At 37.4% G+C, this 20,877-nt stretch overlaps 1 protein-coding gene across 1 annotated transcript in view; it reads right to left on the reverse strand.

Moving 5' to 3' along the window:
• Positions 1-20,877, reverse strand: part of itgav (integrin, alpha V) — a 139,920-nt gene that overhangs the window by 37,544 nt on the left and 81,499 nt on the right. Inside the window, exons 13-20 of the mRNA XM_043693448.1 lie at positions 20,494-20,685; positions 18,790-18,835; positions 12,724-12,828; positions 11,016-11,071; positions 5,033-5,187; positions 2,280-2,417; positions 1,344-1,411; positions 1,051-1,198 (exon numbers count right to left, since the gene is read on the reverse strand). Of these exons, the coding sequence (XP_043549383.1) occupies positions 1,051-1,198; positions 1,344-1,411; positions 2,280-2,417; positions 5,033-5,187; positions 11,016-11,071; positions 12,724-12,828; positions 18,790-18,835; positions 20,494-20,685 (908 nt within the window). The remainder of the gene's footprint in view (positions 1-1,050; positions 1,199-1,343; positions 1,412-2,279; positions 2,418-5,032; positions 5,188-11,015; positions 11,072-12,723; positions 12,829-18,789; positions 18,836-20,493; positions 20,686-20,877) is intronic.

The raw sequence follows: 20,877 nt of genomic DNA on the forward strand, positions 1-20,877 counted from the left end.
GAGAGGAAGTCGTACGAGGCTAGGTTGAGAGTTCTCGGCCTTTTCTCGTTGGAACGGCGAAGGATGAGGGGTGACTTGCTAGAGGTTTATAAGATGATCAGAGGAATAGGTAGAGTAGACAGTCAGAAACTTTTTCCCTGGGTACAACAGAGTGTTACAAGGGGACATAAATTTACGGTGAAGGGTGGAAGGTATAGGGGAGATGTCAGGGGTGGGTTCTTTACCCAGAGAGTGGTGGGGGCATGGAATGCACTGCCTGTGGGAGTGGCAGAGTCAGAATCATTGGTGACCTTTAAGCGGCAATTGGATAGGTACATGGATGGGTGCTTAAGCTAGGATAAATGTTCGGCACAACATCGTGGGCCGAAATGGCCTGTTCTGTGCTGTATTGTTCTATGTTCTATGCATTCTAAATAAAATGCCAATACTATATGCCTACAACTATATTTATCGATGGAACGATTTGGTTAGCTACACATGTAGGGTGGAACTTATTCCAGGCAACAGGGTTGTCTCCCTCTGCTTAGAAAGCTTCCAAGAGCCTTATTTTGCCTTCACTGAGAAAGTCTGCTTGATTGTCATGTTATTTTCGTGAGACACCTCCAGTATTGAATAACAGTGGCTACAGGATGCTGTCCTGAAGTGGGCATTAATTCTCTACTTACGTATTTCAGTTAGAAGCTACTCAAGTCTTCATGCCGTAAACTTAATAGAGTGGAGGTGAGAAGAAGCAGATTGCTGATTTAAATGCCCTTACCTAAATTCAAACATGCTCCCAGAGGGGGATATTTAATTCCACTTATATTATAAACATATTTCTGCTGAGTTAATCAACATTTCCTTTTTTTATAATGCCAGAATGCTCTTTTAGGATTATAACATTACCATTTGTGTTATTTCCCTTTTGCATTTAGTCAAATCTGAGACATTGTGCTGGAAGCTTATAATAACATTTCTGTATGTGTGCCTGCAGTGGGTTATGGTGTGGTATACATTTTAGTCCTGTGTACCACCAGAAGGTTAATAACAAAAAAAAAACAAATTGCCTACTTTATTATTGCGAACAACCCCAACATAATCCGCTTGTTGTGGTAACATGATGTACAACTCTGCTTCATAGGCCCCTTCACCTTCATTTTGCGCATTTATATGTAGGGTTAAGGGATTATCATCACCAATGTACAATTGCTTTCGATCCCTAAAGAGGACAGAGGCATCATTTTTAAATTAAGAGCTTCAAGTATTATACTGCATGTTAAAAAAGTGAAACTTGTTTGAAAATTTAAAATAATGTTGTATTAACAAATTAAAGGAAAGACTAGTTGCAATCTTTTTGAACATACCCTCTTACAGACAGTTTAAGATCAGGTTTGCAGATGTTATCATCACCACAATCCAGTAAAATACGTGCCTGAGAAAGAATAAATTAAACAACTATCACAAATAGAGTAGCTACTTTGGTTAAATCACTGTCAGCCCCCAGAATACAAATGGACTTAAATTTAGAATAAATGGTAACCAGGAGAAAAATAAAATGTTATTTCCTCCGCTAAAAGAACATAGATGAGCAGAGTTTTTGAAGATCCATATGGAGTGTGATAGCTTTGCATTGTAGCAATCTCCAGGAGATACATACAACATTAAGATGAACGGTGAAACAAATGGTTTTCTTTCAAGTTCCTGCACAGATTAGGTTTTGAACAAAACAAAGTCATACACTGTAAATAAATAGTTTCATGCCACCTGAATAAGTGATTTTCAAAATCTTGCAACTTGCATTAAATAGGATCTCAAACTGGCCAAGATGTACCAGAACGACGAGTAATTTAAAAAGTTGTCATTATGGATCACACAGAGCGCCTGATCTCAGATATATATCAGAGAGGATGGGGAGGCATGGACAAAGGCAAATGGAATAGTAATGAGTTGAAACCTGGCATTTGCCTACCAGGACAGGAATATTTAATGGCAGTCAACCAGACTGCTCTTGCACTTCTCCTAAAACCATGTTGTTTGCAGTGATGTATGGGTCAATCAGGTTCCTTACCTGCTTTCATGGCCAGGGAATGGTCCGTGGCCTGAGTATTTGGAGGGCTTTGGGAAAAGGGACAGAGAGAAATAAATTTAAGAAAGGGATAAAAGTTGATTTTAGCAACATTAAACATTTCAAAACCATTGGGTCAATACAATTCAGAAAAAAAAAATTGAGAAAAGAAGAATTGCCAAACATGCAGATGTCGGGACAAATTCACAGACAGAGAAGTGTGTTGGTTACTGACCTGCTTGGTGATATTATTTGGGGTAAATTGGTTGAGGATTGGTTGAAGTCCATTCCCATCTGTTGGGGTCTGTACATCCAGGCTATACTCCATATAGATAGCAATTGGAGTCAGTTTATCTCTGAACTCATTCTCATCCTTTAAATTGAAAAATAAATGCTTCATTTATATCTTTCAAACACAAATAAATTCCTACAAGCTAAATGATTAAAGTTATAGCACATTATATGCTTCATGGTAAACCAAGACATTTTATAACTGCATTAGAAAATGCAGTGTCATCATAAATTGCTCGACATTCCCAGGTTTGTTCGGATAGCAAGAGTACTGATGTTAATAATGACTATCTTTGGGACTACTTAAAAATCTAAAAGCAAACAGAAATCAGGATCAAACATAAAACCACATCACAAAACGCTGGTGCTGCAGCAGTTTAAAGCAATACAGCAGATCATAAGAAATACTTTCAGTGCATGCTGCAGCAAGTACAGAGCATACCAGACACTTCCCTCTTATAATACAACAGGTCTCCTTTTTTTTTTCCCCCCCACCAAGTACATTGGTATTTGCAGCTGTTCATATTCAATTAATGTTCTACTGAAGCAGACTTGCATAAAAAATGAAACAGGTTAATGCAAAGTATATTAATTATCAAAAAGAGAAAGAGGAGCTAAACTTTGCCTTAGCTTTTAGTGAAAAGTTCACTTATATAAGTTTGTCTTCTAAATAGTGTCTAATTTAGTCACTATCTGGAGGACAAACTGCAACTTTTCAGCACTGGGCTCAAAGGATATCTACAAAATTATATCCTGCAACCTATTGGTTATAGAAAAAAAACCTGTTAATGAAGGTCCTCATTATTTTGAAATTTCCACATTTTTTAAAAAACTTCCCTTATTAGCTTTTTCTTGTCTGTAAAGATATATAGTACATTCCAGAATGACTTTTTTTTTAAAAGCACACCATCTACCAACACCAGAAAATATTCCAGGGTAATCCATTTCTAAACTTTAGTCTCTCTGGAGAGAGAAGACCTATCCTGAATTTACAGTCAGGACTATTCCCAGCTCTGCAAACCCAACCAAGGAGGAAGTGTCCAAACGCTTTAGATGTCTGTTCCTGAGTGGAGCAAATTCTCATTAATTGTGATGGGTGGGTTCAGAAGCAAAGTGGTGACTGCTGGGTGCAGAGTTTTGGACACAATGGTCTGCCTTGAGACTCACACTGTATTGAAATTTTCAAAAGAAACAAAGTAGACCTCCCTCCTTCCCCATTACTATCCATACCAAACTATGCCCGCACCCACCTCTATATTCATCCCAATGATCTGCGGACTCTCCATGCCATCTTATGACTCTCCACTACATCTGCCCATGGAGCTTTTCAGACCTTATTCCAACTTATTGTTAACCAATGCCAACCCATATCTCCACCCACCATCCTTTATCCTCACTTGTAACATCCCAACTTACCCAGTATGCACGGTGGGCAGACCTAAGCACCCATGCTGTAATCAAATCAAGCTATTGTGTCTATTGGAGATTTCATTATTTTAAAAAAAACACTCCTCTTGATTAGAAACCCAGTTTACCTATAATAAAAACAAACACTGGAATTCATAGTCCCATGTCAGAGTTTAAAAACTATTGCAGCTTTCAATCAAATTGTGAATCGAGAGTCATTCTACCTTAATTGCCAAAAGTTATGAAATCAGTAAAGCAATACTAATTCTGTAATTAATCTGGCATACGTGAACAGCGTTAAATAGCACTTTAAAACACTTGAAAAAACATTCTAAGATAGATTTCTTTCTGAAATATTTAAAGGCAGGCGTTTTAAATGCCATGACAGTTTCAATGAGCTTATACACACTTTACAGATATGTAATGATCCCAAAGAGAAGCCAACCTTTCACAAAAAGCATTTGACCTCCTTCCAAAATCTGTCAAGATCATATCCAAAAGGAAACCTTACTTTTCCAAAAGGCTATTCTACCTATCCAAGCAACTCTGCAAAGTGTAGACCTCCTGTTATCAAGTCTAATCTGCACGTTATGTTTCCCACTCATGGTGAACAAAAAGCAAACATGACTGAAGACAACTGCTGTCTTATATGACCAGCTGCCCCTGAAACATGAACATGCATCTTGGAACGTTACCCCTTTTCCAAACCCCAGCTCCATGAAGATGGTAGGCACTATGGTCAGGGGTGTGACTTCTGCATATACATCTCCAGAGCTATTTTTGGAATGCTGGAGGTTCACCATCATTGTACAAACTAAGATCATATCTTCCACATGGTGCTTCATCGCATGACATTGCCCAGAATACCAATTCAATAGAAAATAATTCAAACTTGTATGTGACCCAACAACCCTCCACATTGATATTTAATTACTGGCACTCTTCAAAAGGCTTGTGCTGGATACAACACAACACTCATGTATTATGCCAATAGAGCAGCTACAAGATTATACCCATTAGCCTCCACAATATTGGTCTACTCATGGAGACAATAGCAGACTACTACCGCTTATCTTTGAGCCACGAATTCAAAGGCAGCTGGGACAAGTGATGGCTACTCACTTGCTGCCTTAGCTGAAAATGGTCTGTACTTTGAGGACAGAAAGGAGAGCAAGAACCTTATAAATCTTCTAAAGGAAAGTCCTTGGACTTGACACGTTAAATCAGTTTCTCTTTCCATTGATGCTGCTAAAAGTGCTGAGCATAACAGGTGATACAGTAAAGACTTACTCTCAGAAAGGCTTGCAACTCTTCACAAACTTTTCTTCGACTATTTTCTACTTTCATTTTCTTTTCATAATAAGAGAGAGAACTGTGAAGAAACATAGCTCTCTTGATTGCACCCTTCTGTTTTAGTCTATCCAGCTGTAGTTCCACATTAAAATCTGCAAATGAACAAAACTCAACATTATATTTAAGCATACATTATAGAAAAAAAATTCAACAAATTCAATGGAAGAGTAGCTGAAGTCACTATCATCTATGACCATGACATTTTAAATCTGCATACTGCTTCCCAAATGCAAACAAATTCATAGCACTTACAAGGGTGGAGGATAACTGTGTGCACTGAGAAGGAGTGGCTGGAATATGAAGAACAAAAAATAGTGAAGGGATGGAATTAATATGGTCAAATAGAAGGTCAGATAGTTTTTCTGGTGGCTGTTGAAAACAGGAGGAGATATGAGCATAACGTTAAGGACATTAAAATCAATTACATGGGGCACAGGGAAATATGCAATTTTACGAGAAGATTTTAATCCAAGTGTTGCCAAGTTTGTGCAAACAAGCACTCAGCCGATATGGTTCTGAACAAATGGTCTTCATGGACAATGGAGACAAGGAGAAGGCGTTCTAGGAGCGAAAGACAAAGGTCAGGAATTCAGCATCTTTGGTGAGGAGATGTTTCAGAAGCAAAAGGGTGGCAGTCTGGAGGTCACAGATTGCATGTTGAAAATGAAGCTCAGTTCAGATTCTGAAGCAGCCAGCCAAATCTTTGTACAGACTTGTAAAAAAAAAATCAAAAACACATCCTGTCTAAAAATTAAAAAGAGGAAAATTGCTGGAAAAACTCAGCATCTGTGGAGAGAAATTAAGAGTTAACCTTTTGGGTCCAGTGACCCTTCCTCAGAACTCCTTTTTTTAAAATCCAAAGTAAAAATGCTCAACATTAAATTCCAACCTGTGCCAAGTTAGCTGGATAGTTGTCTTAGATATCAGGGAAATACAGTGATTTTCAAGGACCAGTGAAAGGAAATATTCTTTTTTTTTATTGCTATCCAAGAAGCCCTCTTAGTAAGTATTTTGTTTCCTCACTATTGGCCATGCCATTAGTTTCCAAGGCTCCAAGCTCTGCAATACCATGCTTCTACCTCACTTACTTACTTCAAAGCATTCCTTAAAATGTCTTTTTTTATGCGCAAGCTTGTCGTCATCTAATCTAACATCGCTTCATGCCAATTCTCGTTGTTTATAATCAGTTTAAAAATGATGATTTATTTTCAATTTCTGAAACATTGTAAAGAGTGCATTCACAATTGATTCACCTTCGGGAGGTCCGAGGTAGCAATGATTATATTGGCTAACACTAGATGTCACTATAACGTTCTTGCAATTATTTGATCATGCAACAACAAAAGCATGGAAGCTGGAGACATTTCTGAGTTAAGCAAGACAACTCCAAAGGGACACCAGAAATAATGTTTCAGAGGAACATCAGGATATGTTTTTTAAAAAAGTCCTTTCTACCTGTTTTAATTAACCTTTTATTTTTACATGAAAAGCTTTAAATGGTTGTGCACAAGATAAATCACTTGGCTTGAATTCCTTTGATCGAACTTATGCTGAAATTGATGACAGCTTCTATTTGAAGGTGTCGAATGCAGGGATCCCTTAAAAACTGAATTTTTCACGTATTTGCTGCATTACCTGAGATTTCAATAGCTATTGCAGCAGTACATAACTTCCCATATTTCTAGCATATCAAAACAAAAGGAAGACATATATATATTAAAAAAAAGTCACGATGTTCATTGAATAGCATCAACAATTCATTAGAAGCCAAATATATCTCATTATCAGTGTGTCATTTTTGAAAAGAAGCTTACAGAAAATGATAAACACAGGCAAGGAGATGACTATCATCCAACAGTATGAGTGGCTGTCCCATGACCACTGACCAAAGAGTTCACACAATTGATTGACACAGAGAATATGATCTGCTCCTAAAAATATGCTATGACACTAAATGCCAGGCTCAGAGAACAGTATTCAGCATAGGAAGTGCCAGGGAAAGACCACAGAGGTTAGGCCAATTCCACACTGGAACAACAGCACCATGCCCAAATCAGTCAGAGGAACCACAAGCTACACAGGGGTCAATATTCCACACTGGAGTAACTGCAAAGCGCTAAGTCAAATCTGCACTTGAGGATCTGTGCATGGAGCAACAATAGACTCAGGGCAGGGTCATTTTTCCCCAGAAAGCAGCCTTCAGGAAATCCTTACCAGGCAGATGGAAGACAGTGCATAAGGAGAGGAGGAAGATGAAGGGAAGACTTCCTTATCACCTTAGCTAGAGAGCAAGATGCTGTCCCCACCACTTTAACAAACCATCTGTGGGGGCATCCTATATGTCTTTGTGTATCAGTGAACCATGCCCAAGTGTCACAGTTGGATACTCTATCTAATTAACTGATATATCATAAACTGCTGCTTCTTTACAAACTTAATAATCTATCAGAAATTTGCAATAAATCATCAACTGCCTATCTGTATTAACAAACTCCTAAAACAACAAACAGGTGCCTGTAATCAGTACCTGATTCTGCAAGGATTGTTGAGATGATCTGCTGCCACTAATTCTTTTTGGAATCTAAGTCTAAGAGGCTAATTAGTATTAAGTGGTGAAGGATTAACCACTAAAATGTTTTCAGCAGGAGAGGCACATAGCTGAGTAATAAGAAGGAGGTTATTACACAATTGTAAAATAATGGGTTACATTAGCTTAAAACTGATCATATTAATGCTAGGTAAGAGATGATACTGGACTGAATTTCCCATTTTTAGGCAAAGTGCATTTCAAATGAGATTCAGTGTCCAGTCCAGCAAGGCCCATGGAAACTTTTCTCACAGAAACTTCCACATAAAATTTCATTAAATGAGCAACTGGTCTCTATGGTGCACATCTCATGTAATGGTATGGCAGCAGAAGCAGAGACACTCATCACTGACAAGATCTTCTAACAATCCCGAAATGGACACTTATCCAAGATATGGGCAAGTTCAGCCCTAGATCTACGTCACATAGCTGTAGAATGTAAAACCAACTGACTACAAACTAGAACTGACTAGCTCCTCCCAAAGATTATTACTTATATGGTGGGAAAAACTATTCCAAAGTTCTGGGGTAATTCTTTCAGGCCAGCTGCATTATTGAACACTTTCCACATTGACTTTGCTGCTGGTAACTTAGATTTCTGGAGAACCTCGTTAGTGTGCATGAAAATCGTGAAGAGCGTGGAAATGTCAGCCCAGACAAGCAAGTAGGGCCTAACAAAAGTTTTAAACATGCTACTTCATGAAGTAGCAACTTAAATTTCTATCATTGGCAAGTTAATGGTTGAACTATCCAACAAATGTAGACTTAGCATTGGGTCTGTTCCTTGTTATATTAATTAACTGCTAATCAGTATCATTGTTCCATTAATCTGGCTTATTTCCACATAGACCAACATTGTTACCTAGCAAAAAGCTCTTCATCACTTTAGAAATTTTCAACTGAACTAGCTTCTATAGGTCTTCGGAGAGTGAATTATAGATTTCCACTACCCTTTGGGCGACAAAGTGCTTCCTGATTTTGCCTCTTAATGGCCTCATTCTAATTTCAAGGTTATGGCCCTTTGTTCTGGAATCATCTGCCAGAGAAAATAAATTCTGTCCCCTATAACATCCTCGAATCAACTGTAACACGTCAATTAGTTCACCCCTTAATCTGATATACTCAAGGGAAAAGAATCATTTATACCTATTATACTTAGCAGACTTAATGAAATGCAATGGTAGCTGCATTTCTCTTTTAAATGTAACAGAAGTTAATGCCATACCAAAGCAATTAAAAATATAGAAAACACAATGCAGGCCTCAGTAAAGGGAAAGCAATAAATGACAAATCTCTGCAAATATCAAGAATTGCAGAACAGCACATGGAACAGCCTTTGAGTCCTTGTGTCAATATTGTTGATTTAATTTTGCAATCCTTACAAGTATTAGCAAACATGGGAAACTCATCTCCTTTGATAGATAATGCAGCTATGTTCAAAATCTAAATGAATTTTCAGTAGAACTGATTTGAAAGGCACCACTCAATATATATGGGTCAGCAGACAAATCTGCCATTGAAAAGCACCAAATGGCCAGGAAAACTCATTCACAAGAGCAAGCAATCACAGAAAAGTCACCCTGTAAATAGAATGGATGGAAAAGGTGAAGAATTGCTCCTCTAAACACAGACTGGTTTGCTCAAGCAGCGATCAGTTAGGTAGCAGTGGTGGCAGTGAGGGACTTATTGAGGAAGCTTTTAGCCAAAATGGAAAATGGGATGGGAGTCCTTTCACCGAGTCTGGGATGGAGATGGACCTTTAGCCGAGGCTGGGAAGTGAGGGGGCATTTTGATGGGGTGGCCTTATGCAGAGACTGGATCTGGGGGTTCCATCTGCAAGAGTGCTTAGGGAGAGAAGGAGGAGGAGGCTACACAGGGTGTGTGGAATGAAAAGATGTCTACAGGGGAGTGTGGGGTTAAGATGGAGGCTACAGGGGGCAAAGTAAGGGGTGAGGGGAGAAGGAGGCTACAAGTTTACAAGTGGGGAGAGGGACGCTACAACACAAAAAGAAGAAATTTTGACATAAGAGGGATACATTAATAATAAATTTTAAATCAATGATGTGCTGAATTCCTTGCCTGGTCTTCTGACACAAATTCAAGAGCTGCCTTACTTGGGGGTTGTAGATGGGGTGTGAGGGGAAGATTTGCAGAAGAAATGTGGATCATACTATCTTGAACAGTGTCAATTATTAAATTTAAATCTGAAATGGAGATCTGAGATATAGTAAATTAGGCAATAACTGCATGCATTATTTCCAATCTTGCAAATATGTGATGGAAACACTATATCTGCAGCTTGCCACTTGCCACAAAAGATGATTATGGTGATAGATTTTTGCATGCACAAGTGTGTGTTGGTTATTTTGAAAAACAAATTGTTAACTTATGCCTGTTGTCTTGTATCAGCTTAAAATGTGTGGTATCTAGCAGATTAATTATTTCCTTACATGTTATAGTTTTAAGTTTAATGGATTGTTGATGTGTATTAAGGACCTTTGAGTTTAGTTATTCTAAATCAACATCTGTGTGTATGCCAACACAAATGCAAAAGGTATTGTTACTACGTTACTACACCACCAAATAAATGATTTTGAGAGACTTAAGAAGTAGCTCCCAAAAACCAAAATGTAACCCTCAAGAAAATTTCCTGAGGAGCCCTCAAAAATATATATTTTAAGCATTATTCAGAGAAGTGCAATTGATTGAGGAAATATGCATGACTTTGGCATAAAAATCAAACAGTTATGTCAAAGTTTAATACAATTGCATGTTTTCCTTACTTTACAGAATAGGGATTCAACACCATATATAAATGTTTAAAGTTCTTGGTAAGTAATCTGCCAGCATTAAGCTTATTTTGATTACACTGAGCTGGATTTGCAATACATCACTGATACATGCATGTGTAGAATGAACAAAATCAAATTCTTATTAGTAAATAAGATGAGTCACTCCATCAAATGGTGATTAAATGGTCATCACTTTGCCAGTCATAAAGTGCTCGATTTAATTCTTAAAAGATAGCCATAGCAAAACATTCATTGGCATATATTTCGCCAACCAGGTCAAATGAAAGTTTGATTAATAGTTTAATCTTATTATTCTCGGTTTCAACTAAATGGTTCTATTTGGTTCAACTTATGTTCTGGCACACTTAATCAACTACAGGTTTAGCACCATGCTGTCATGTTTTAACTTCTATTTCATTAACTCCTGAAAGATCGCACAACCGTTACATTTATTGTCATTCACAACATAAAGACAGACTATAGTTTTAATTTAAATTATAATAAACTACACAGTATGCACATTTGATAAGATCAAACTCACCCAGGAAATCTGTGGCTCTTGCTCCAAATGCACTTAAGCAGAACTTAACTGTAAAACTGATGAAGAGAGAAGAGGTTATCAGCAACTGTGACAAGCCAATAGTTTGAAACTATTTTTAAATTAAAAATGAAGGTCAATTGCAACAACAACTGCAAATGCAGAAATATTTCTGAAGATGAAATTCAGCCATAGGACTGTAACGCTGTGGTTAGTATGATGTTCCCTAACTGTGGTGCAAAACAACTTTGAGTTCTGAAGGACTTACAACTGTATCATTAAACAGTCTCATTTCCTGAACACTATTGATCTGCAATACAAACGAATACATTGAGCACTTCAACCAGGAAATAATTCTTCAAGATATAGCTCACTTTAACCTCTGAATATATTTAGAATTCAGACCATTAATTTTGATGGAATTCTCTCAAGGTCGATTCACCTGAAATTCAGAATTACTTTCATTTGCAGAGCATACATATACAACAGTTATTTTTATATGGCTCCTTTGTTAGCATTTTTGACAGAGCCAACACAGCAGATTGCTATATCACTAATGTCTTCAATACGCAACTTATCAACATTTCGGAAGCATTTTTTGTATTTTAATTACATAATCGATTTTTTGCACTGAAAATGAAGGTATTATTGCTGAGAACTGGAAAGCTTTACACTTAACGCACCCTACAGGGAAAAATCCAATACTGGAGGATCAAGGCTCCTTGAACATTGTCATCCAAATCCACAGCCTCCACAAAATAGAAAGACTAGGAAAGCAGATGCATCGAAACATCACCAGTTGCTGTTCCCATCCAAACCACAATTGGAATTATATCTCCATTCCTTTGCTATTGCTAACTTAAAATCTTGGCAGTCACAACAATAGTGCATCCACTCATGAGTTTCAGCAGTCCAAGAAGGCAGCTCACCATCATCTTCTCAAAGAGAATTAGGAATGGACAATAAATGCTAGCCTAACTAGCGACAGCCACATCCCATGAAAGAATTACAAAAATCTGCATTAGGGGAGTATTCTCCCAATTATTCAAAGCTAGATCTGCCTCTCTAGTAAAGTCAATTGTAGGAAGATCAGGCAGGCTATATGACCACCAAGATAAATGTCACAAAAGGTTCAAAAGAAACACTGAAAGTTTATCAGCATGGTGAGTTATGAATGGGAAAAACTGAGTGTTTTCTGATGCCCCTTACTGTGTAAGAGACAGGAAAAATGATCTTCTATTGATGTGGCACCTTGGTATATCCTCAAGGCATCCCTAACAGCTTCAAAACAATGGATTATATTTGAAGTGCAGAAAGCTAGGTAACATAAGCAAATGAGGCAGCCAGTATCTATTTAGAAAAGTCCATAAATAGCAAGTGGATGAATGAGGAGTTCATCTGATTTTGGTTAATGGAAATATGTTTTCTTAAACTAAGAAAAGTTTATGCAATTACTATTTCATGTTATTCATGCCTGGCAATCGAGCCTTTAAAGTTTCCAATTTGTCTAGAAGCTTATGGTATATTATTAATTAACTGGCTTACATCACTATACAGTCAAAGTTGTCTTTAAATAAAATAATAGATAGGTTAGATAAAATATCTTGTATTTCACAGATTCCACTTACCTGGTCATTGAATAGCAGACTAAGAAAAAGAAATCAGTAATTCAAGGTTCAGTACGTCACCCATAATACAGAATCAAACTCACCAAGAGACCATGACACCTTCTCTCAGTGTACAGCTTTTGTTTTCCGGATTCAAAATTGATGGGTTGACTTCTAATGAAGCATTCACATGTATTACAGGTCTGGCTCTAAAAAGTTTAAAACAGGAGGAGAAACCATCCTTTAACAGTAGCTTAATGTAGATATTCTGAACTAATTTTATTTTCTACAGAGGTACAGACTTATCACAACATACCACTTCAGACATTTTCTCAGCTCAATATATTGTGTTATTCAGCACCAAGATTATTTGGCAACCTAGCTTCCATTTAACTAGGTGACAAAATCCACCTTTTGTTTCCTACATTGAAGATTTGAAGGAGTACAAAAAAAAACCCTTTGAAACCGGGGTAAAGGAAAATATTTCCATCTTGCTCTCAATCATTCAGGTATCATGTTTTTTTTTGGTTCCTTCATAACTATTTTCAATGACATAAAATTAAATCTTAATAGGAATGAACGATCACAAAGGCAATTTTAATATAACCAATCAATTATTTTTTCATCTGGTGTCAATGTCACCATGCTACTTTATCATACAAGATTTGGAACTGCAATAAAAGCTTCATTGTTGTAGGATTCAAAAATGATGAAACAGACAATAGCTTGCTTTTACAGTGCAACTTAAATATAACCAATATAATAGCTGGTTTTAGATCATTAAATTGAAATACTACTAGTCTTTCAACTACATTAAATAAACTAAAAACCATGATGATCTTCATAGTGGAATAAATTTGTAACTCTATATTAATAGGGAACCTGTTTAATAGGTTTATGTAGACCTATTACATAGCTTAGCACTACATATGAATCTCCCTCAGGAAATATACAATTCAGAAGAACACCATTAATACTTACACATTTAATTTAGTAATGGCAAGAGATCTCCAACTGACATTTTAACAGAAACATATCAAAATACTAAATCAAAATTAACGTAACATCTTTTATGACAACTCTATGCAAAATTCTGCAGTAAATCTGGCCTGAAACTCACATTACCATTAACGATAACTGATGGCTACAATTATCCAATATTCAATATTATGAACTGGATCAAAGAGAATTGCATTAAAGTAAACATGAGCCAACATATCGTTTGCTACCTTTAAAATAGTTTTCATTTTACTGGACTGAAATAATCAGAGCAAGGCATACGAGGACACCACTTGAAGTAAATACTGAATATGTCAGCTAATTCCAATTAATGCAATCCTAATATACTATTAGAATTTTGTAGTATTATTCAAGGGCTGAGAGAATCATTTTAATCATGTACTGTAAGCTACTTTAATGAACACTTTCTCAGATGATGTGTAACTGTTTTCATTTGAAGTTCCCCACAGAACCCAGATGTTTCACTCATATTTGTTGTAGGTTCCTCCTTTACAGAAATGGTTCATTTAAAGCTTATTTTTGTGTAGAACACTTTCAGAAAAAAAGTGCTTTAGATTATGCATTGTGCTAAGTGTCTCTTTTCCATGCTTTAGTGTATTTTTTTAACCTACAAAAGGTCTGTGATGTTTGCAACAGGAGATGCCTCCCAAAATAATTTGTACCCAGTATCATTAATAAACATTCCCCATTTGATACTAAATAATTGACTACACAGTAAATCTCTTAAAATAAAACAGTTAAATTCAAACTCCAGACTAGTATGACATTTATATGTCCCAGATGAGCCAAATATCTTTCCAGATCAATGTAATTAAACTAGAATTATGAGTTTTTCTCTCTGGGCTTTTTATAAAAGATCCAGGTTAAAACAACCTAACATCATAATGGATGAATCGCTGGAGCCATTCGATGGAGAAACATGTTTCAATTGAACTATATTGAAAAGATTAAGTGCTTGTTTAATTATTTCCAATGTTAAATTTTATCCTTGCATTAAAGAGAAGGCTATTATCCATGAATATTTAAATGGAATAATTTTACTCTACTTTATTGCACTACAATTGGCTCTATTGTACAGTAAGGAGGGTTAAAATTAGATTACTTACAGTGTGGAAACAGGCCCTTCGGCCCAACAAGTCCACACCAACCCGCCGAAGCGTAACCCACCCAGACCCATTCCCCTACATTTATCCCTTCATCTAACACTACAGGCAATTTAGAATGGCCAATTCACCTAACCTGCACATTTTTGGACTGTGGGAGGAAACTGGAGCACGCGGAGGAAACCCACGCAGACACGGGAAGAATATGCAAACTCCACACAGAGAGTCGCCTGAGGCAGGAATTGAACCCGGGTCTCTGGCGCGTTGAGGCAGCAGTGCTAACCACTGTGACACCATGCCGCCAACAAGGGAGACGAGCAGTCGTAACAGGGCACGCTATAGACAGGGGCACAAGCAGGCATTGCTACGAACGTGAGCAAGACTTCAGGATGGCATTTTGTCTCCCTGGTGCTGGGTCAAGAATGTCTGAGCGGAAACAGGATATTCTGAACGGGGAGGTGGAGTGGCCACTGGTTGTGGTCCATATTGATACTGGCACCTAGGCAGAAAGAGGAGGTCCTGCATAGGCAATTTAGGGAGTTAAATTGGAAATTGAAAAGTAGGACTTCTAGGGTGGTAACCTTAGGAGAGCTCACTGTGCTATATGCTAGGTGAGACCAGAAATAGCAAGATAATGCATGGCTAAAGAGTCAAGATTCAGAATCCTTGGATGACAAGAGATGTTGAAAGTTTAGTTAATAAGGAAAAGGAAGCATATATAAAGTTTAGTTGAGGAGCATAAAAGAAGCATAAAAGAACTTAATCAAGAAATTAGAAGTGCCAGAAGAGACCACTAAATGCCCTTGGCATGTAGGACTTAGGAGAAACTTAAGGCATTTCATCCATAAATTAGGTGCAAGAGGGTAAATAGGGAAATGGTAAATCCACTCAAGGAAAAGGGACGGAATTTATGCAAGAAGCCAAAGAAAATGAGTGAGGTTCTTAATGAGTACTTTGCATCGCTATTCAATAAGGAGGAGGACATGGATGATTAGGAAGGTGCATGTTGATATTCTGGGTCATGTTGATATTGAGGTGGTGGTGCTGGGTTTTGTCTTGAAAGACATTAAAGGTAGATACAACCCAGGGTCTGATGGATACTGAAGGAGGCAAAGGAGGAGAATGCTGGGGCCTTTATAGAGATTTCTGTATCTTTTTTAGCTATGTGCAAGGTCCCAGAAGACGGGAGAATAGCCAATGTTATTCCTTTGTTTAAGAAGGGATAGTCCAGGAAATTATAGGCCAGGGAGTCTTACATCATGGTAGCCAAATTATTGCTGAAGGTTCTTACGGACAGGATTTACTCATATTTGGAAAATAATTGACTTGTTAGGGATAGTCAGTGTGGCTTTATGTGGGGGGAGGCCTTGTCTCCCAAATTTGAGTTATTTGAGAAAGTGATGATAGGTGAGGGTAGAGTGGTGGATGTTGTTTACATGGACTTTATACAAGCATTTGACAAGGTCCCTCATGGTAGGCTGATCCAGAAGATTAAATTGCATGGGATCCATGATAAATTGGCAAATTGAATTCAAAATTGGCTTAGTCATAGAGACAGATGGTAGTTAGGGAGGGGTATTTTTCTGACTGGAAGTCTATGACCAGTGGTATTGCACAAGGATCATTATTTGTAATATATATAAATGACGGAGATGAACTTGTAGGTGATTTGATCAGTAGGTTTGCAGATGAGACAAAATTGGTGGAGTGGAGGATAATGAGGAAGGTTATCACAGGATACAGGTGAATATAGATCAGCTGTAAAGTTGAACAGAGAAATGGCAGATGGAATTTAATCTGGACAAATGTCTGATGGTAAATCTTGGGAGGTCAAATGCAAGAAGAAACTATGCAGTAAATGCAAGGCCCTTGGGAACATTGATACACAAAGAGATCTTGGAGTCCAAGTCCCTATCTCCTTGAAAGTGGCAGCATAAGTACATTAGATAATAAAGAAGACATACAGCGTATCTTCATCAGTCAAGGAACTGAGTATAAAAATTGGCAAGTCATGTTGTCTCAATATAAGAATTTAGTTATGCCACGCTGAAAGTATCATGTGCAATTCTGGTTGCTGGGCCACATCACATGAAGGATGTGGAGGCTTTGGAGAGAGTGCAAAAAAGGTTTACCAGAGTGTTGCCTGAAATGGACTATATTAACTATAAGGAGAGATTGGACAAACTTATTTCGTTTTCACTAGAGCATCGAAGGCTGAGGGATGACCTGACAGAAGTATATAAATTTATGAGAAATATACTTATGGTTGATAGTTAAAGTCCCTTTCTCCCAGAGTGGAAATGTCAATTAGTAGAGGGCATATGCTTAAGGTTGAGATGGGAAAAGTTTGTGGGAGATGCACGAGATATGCTTTTTACACAGAGGACAGTACGTGCCTGGAACACGGTAGAAGCAGATATGATAGCAAAGTTTAAAAGGCATTTAGACAGGTACATGAACCGGCAGGGAATAAGGGGATATGGATCATGTGCAGGCAAATGGGATTAGTTTAGAATGGCATCACTGTTGGCACAGACATGGTGGCCGAAGGGCCTCTTCTTGTGCCACAGTTTTCTAAGTTCAAGTCAGGGAGCCACTCTTTACCTGGATTCATAGAAAAAACATGTAAAAATCTATGACACTGGAGAGTGAGAACAGAAATATACAGTAGCTGCCCGAACAACATGCAGAATTATAATAATTCTGATGTAATGAAGCACGGTTAATATAACTTATGCTTCATTTTCCTGAGATGACCACTCAGGTAGTACTGTGTCCTTGAATTGTGAGATATGCTACCTAACACGAATTATCTAAAAATGCATGAATGCCAAAGAAATAGTATTTTTCTTCACCATGGGTGCAGCAAATGATTTTTTTAAAAAATGCAGACCTCTGAGAAAGTTGTTTTTTTTTAAACCAATCATAGGACCTTGAAGCCAATATTCATTCATGCTAATGTAGGCTGTAGAACTACAGTAGGAGTTTCTCCTGCCAAAGGACAGGCTGGTACCAAGGGCATATTTGATGGAGGATAGGATCAACTCAGAACTACAGGCAGATTCAGGGAGATGGAATGCACTTCATAAAATGCCTACAGTGTGGAAACAGGCCCTTCGGCCCAACAAGTCCGCACCAATACTCCGAAGAGTAAACCACTTCCAGACCCATTCCTCTATTCTATTATTCTATATTTACCCAGTCTAATGCACCTAACCTACACACCCCTGAACATTATGGGCAATTTGGAATGGCCAATTCACCTAACCTGCACATGTTTGGAGCACCCGGAGGAAACCCAGGCAAACACACGGAGAATGCGCAAACTTCACACAGACAGTCGCTCAGGGTTGGAATCGAGCTTTGAGGAGCTGTTCACTTGACATGCTGCTGTTTGGCATCATTGAGTAGAATAGCAACTACAATTAAATGAGATGTTACATATTTTGCTCATTTGCATCTATAACAGTGCATCAATGCCATGACATATGTTGTGCACTTTCGCATTTAATCTTCAAGATAGCAGACTGAATAATGATGACAAATGAAGACAAATTTTCCAGTTGCCAAAGCTGGGGAAACAGAACCCAACTGAATCACCTCTTACAGCTGAATATTAGTAAGCAACATCTATGATCTTCCCATATGTATAACCTGATGTAACACCAGGCCTTACTTCTGTCCACTGGGTTTATGGAGAAGCTTAATACATCTTTCTGACAGGGAAGCCTATCTGCCTCTGTGAAGTTTGCCTACCTACCATCACAACTCAGTTTTCATGTGTAGATTTCAGGGCAACAGTTGTTGTAGTGGAGAAGGCAAAGAAGGATTCATAAAAAAATCACTGTAATTCAGGAAAACTCAAAAGTAAGCAGTACTCTCACTGGTTCTCCAGATATATGTACAGTACTCTGACAAACAACAGGACTCAATCTAGATATAAAAAAGGGATCAGCAGCATCTGACTAATAAGCTATGAAAATGAGACATATTTCCTTTAAAATATCACATCTACAGTTCAGAAATGCATAAAATGGAGTTACCTACCTATAAACAACTGCTTTGTCAGCACCAAAAGCTCCTACAATTAAATCTAGAAAAAAATGTACAAACAAAAAAGTGAGCTCCTTATGAAGAAAGATCAACTTCTAGCAAGAAGGTTTTTTTAAAAATATTAAATCTTATTATTTGGAATCCAGGTTTTAAAACTGTTCATATGGTTCTTTGTTCATCATATTTTCAACCACAAAAATGTTGACAGGACTACAGCTGGTATTATTTCCTGTCTCTTTTGGCTGTTATCTGAGTTTGGGAGAGAACTTTGTTTGGAATCTGCTGGGAAGATTGAGAAATCACCAGCAATAGGAGAAAGCAAAGATTCCCCTTACATTCCCTCATAGGGACACAACAGTGTTCCCACTCCCACACATACCATAATTCAACAATAGTACCTCCATCTAATTGCCAGTGTTTCATGAAAATGATGAATGAATCTTTTTTTGATGGTTCTTGTCTTAGTCAACAGACTAGACCGAGCTTAGCATGCAGCATCAATACAGTAATAGACTCATAATCACCAAAATTAGAAGGGGATAAATTCTGTGGAATTATTACTACATTAATGGTGCTCGAAGACAAGAGTTAGCTCATTGAGGTCCTGCCTTCCGCTTCTGATAGTCAAATAATCTCAACATCAAGGCTTACATGTAAATAAGGGACCAAATGTTTAACTGTCAATATATAGGAAAAAGCCAATACTTTTGAGAGAAGCATTAAAGAGAAGGTAAATTGAGACAAGGAAATACTTAGCTGCATTGTCTCATTTTTGGCTTTTAAAAAAATCAGTATGCTTTTATTTATAAGGCATTGCTTCAGAGAATAAAAATGTTACCATGACCTAAAAGCAGCACCTTGATAAAAAACATGCTGAAATCTTGATTAGGCATAGCATGCTACAGTACCTCCTTATGCATCATGCATTCAAACACATCAAGTAAATATATATAATTACATTAAATACAGATTTCAACAAGTAATTATCAGTAGAGTTACACAGAAAAAGATAGGGTGGAATTTGAAAACTTGTTAGCGTAGGCAGATTCTGATTGATTCTAGACTGGAAATCTATTCTGTGAGACCAATTGACACATTCACTAGATTAAGTAGTAACATACATATCTCAGATGTACATTGAGATTGACAGGGTTCTCTGATTGATGGACTAGATTGTTTTCAATGCTTACAATGCTTTAAAAAATCCATGTTTACAATGCTAAAGAATTCAGTCATATCTACAACTCAAATCAGACTGGATTCCAAGGTTTCAGATTATCTACAATAATTTCTAATAAATGAAGTATTGTACATTCAGTAGGCAGTGCCATCTCACTTTTGATTATGTCAAGCTAGTGTAAATGTATATACTACTCAGGGATTGCCAGCTGACTGTTAAACAGAATGATAGCTTTTTTTTGTAAAACCTGTTCAATATGAAGTAGCACCTGTAAAATATCTGATGCATTCTGCATTACTGTAATCCCAAGATTTTTTTTTAATCCCATTAGACACCTGTGTACTTTTGGTGTACTTCAGATAAATAAGGCTCAATGATGCAATGATAATAGTTTTAAAAAAATCAAAATAATTTGTACAATAACACTGAAGCATGCACTTACCAGATAAATCAATATGAAAATTAAAATCTGTCTGAACATTTGCCAATTTAGGATAATTTTAGATTGTCAAACATACCTGAATATCCATTTGTGTCAATATCAAAAGCTCCTTGCATGGTATAACCAAAGCTTGCAGGCATGTTATCTGAAGCCCACTGCCCTTTCAAAGTCTGCGAAGAATGAGGGTTTAGACCAGAAGATTTCCCATTATAAATATAAACCAGACCTCTATGATTTTCCCCTGCATATGGAACTCCTATTGCAACATCTGTAAATTAAACAAAGATCAATTCATTTTTAGGCCCACAATTATGAGTTTGTCTCATTACAGAGGAACCTCGATTGTCCGAATATCAATTATCCAAATATCAGATTATCTGAAGGGGATCTCAAAGTCCCGAAAGAAACATTACGTCAAAGAGTGGATGTGGTTGGAGGCGGCTGGGGTGGGAGCGGACGG

The sequence above is a fragment of the Chiloscyllium plagiosum genome, chromosome 7 (assembly GCF_004010195.1).
Source record: "Chiloscyllium plagiosum isolate BGI_BamShark_2017 chromosome 7, ASM401019v2, whole genome shotgun sequence".
Lineage (NCBI taxonomy): Eukaryota > Metazoa > Chordata > Chondrichthyes > Orectolobiformes > Hemiscylliidae > Chiloscyllium > Chiloscyllium plagiosum.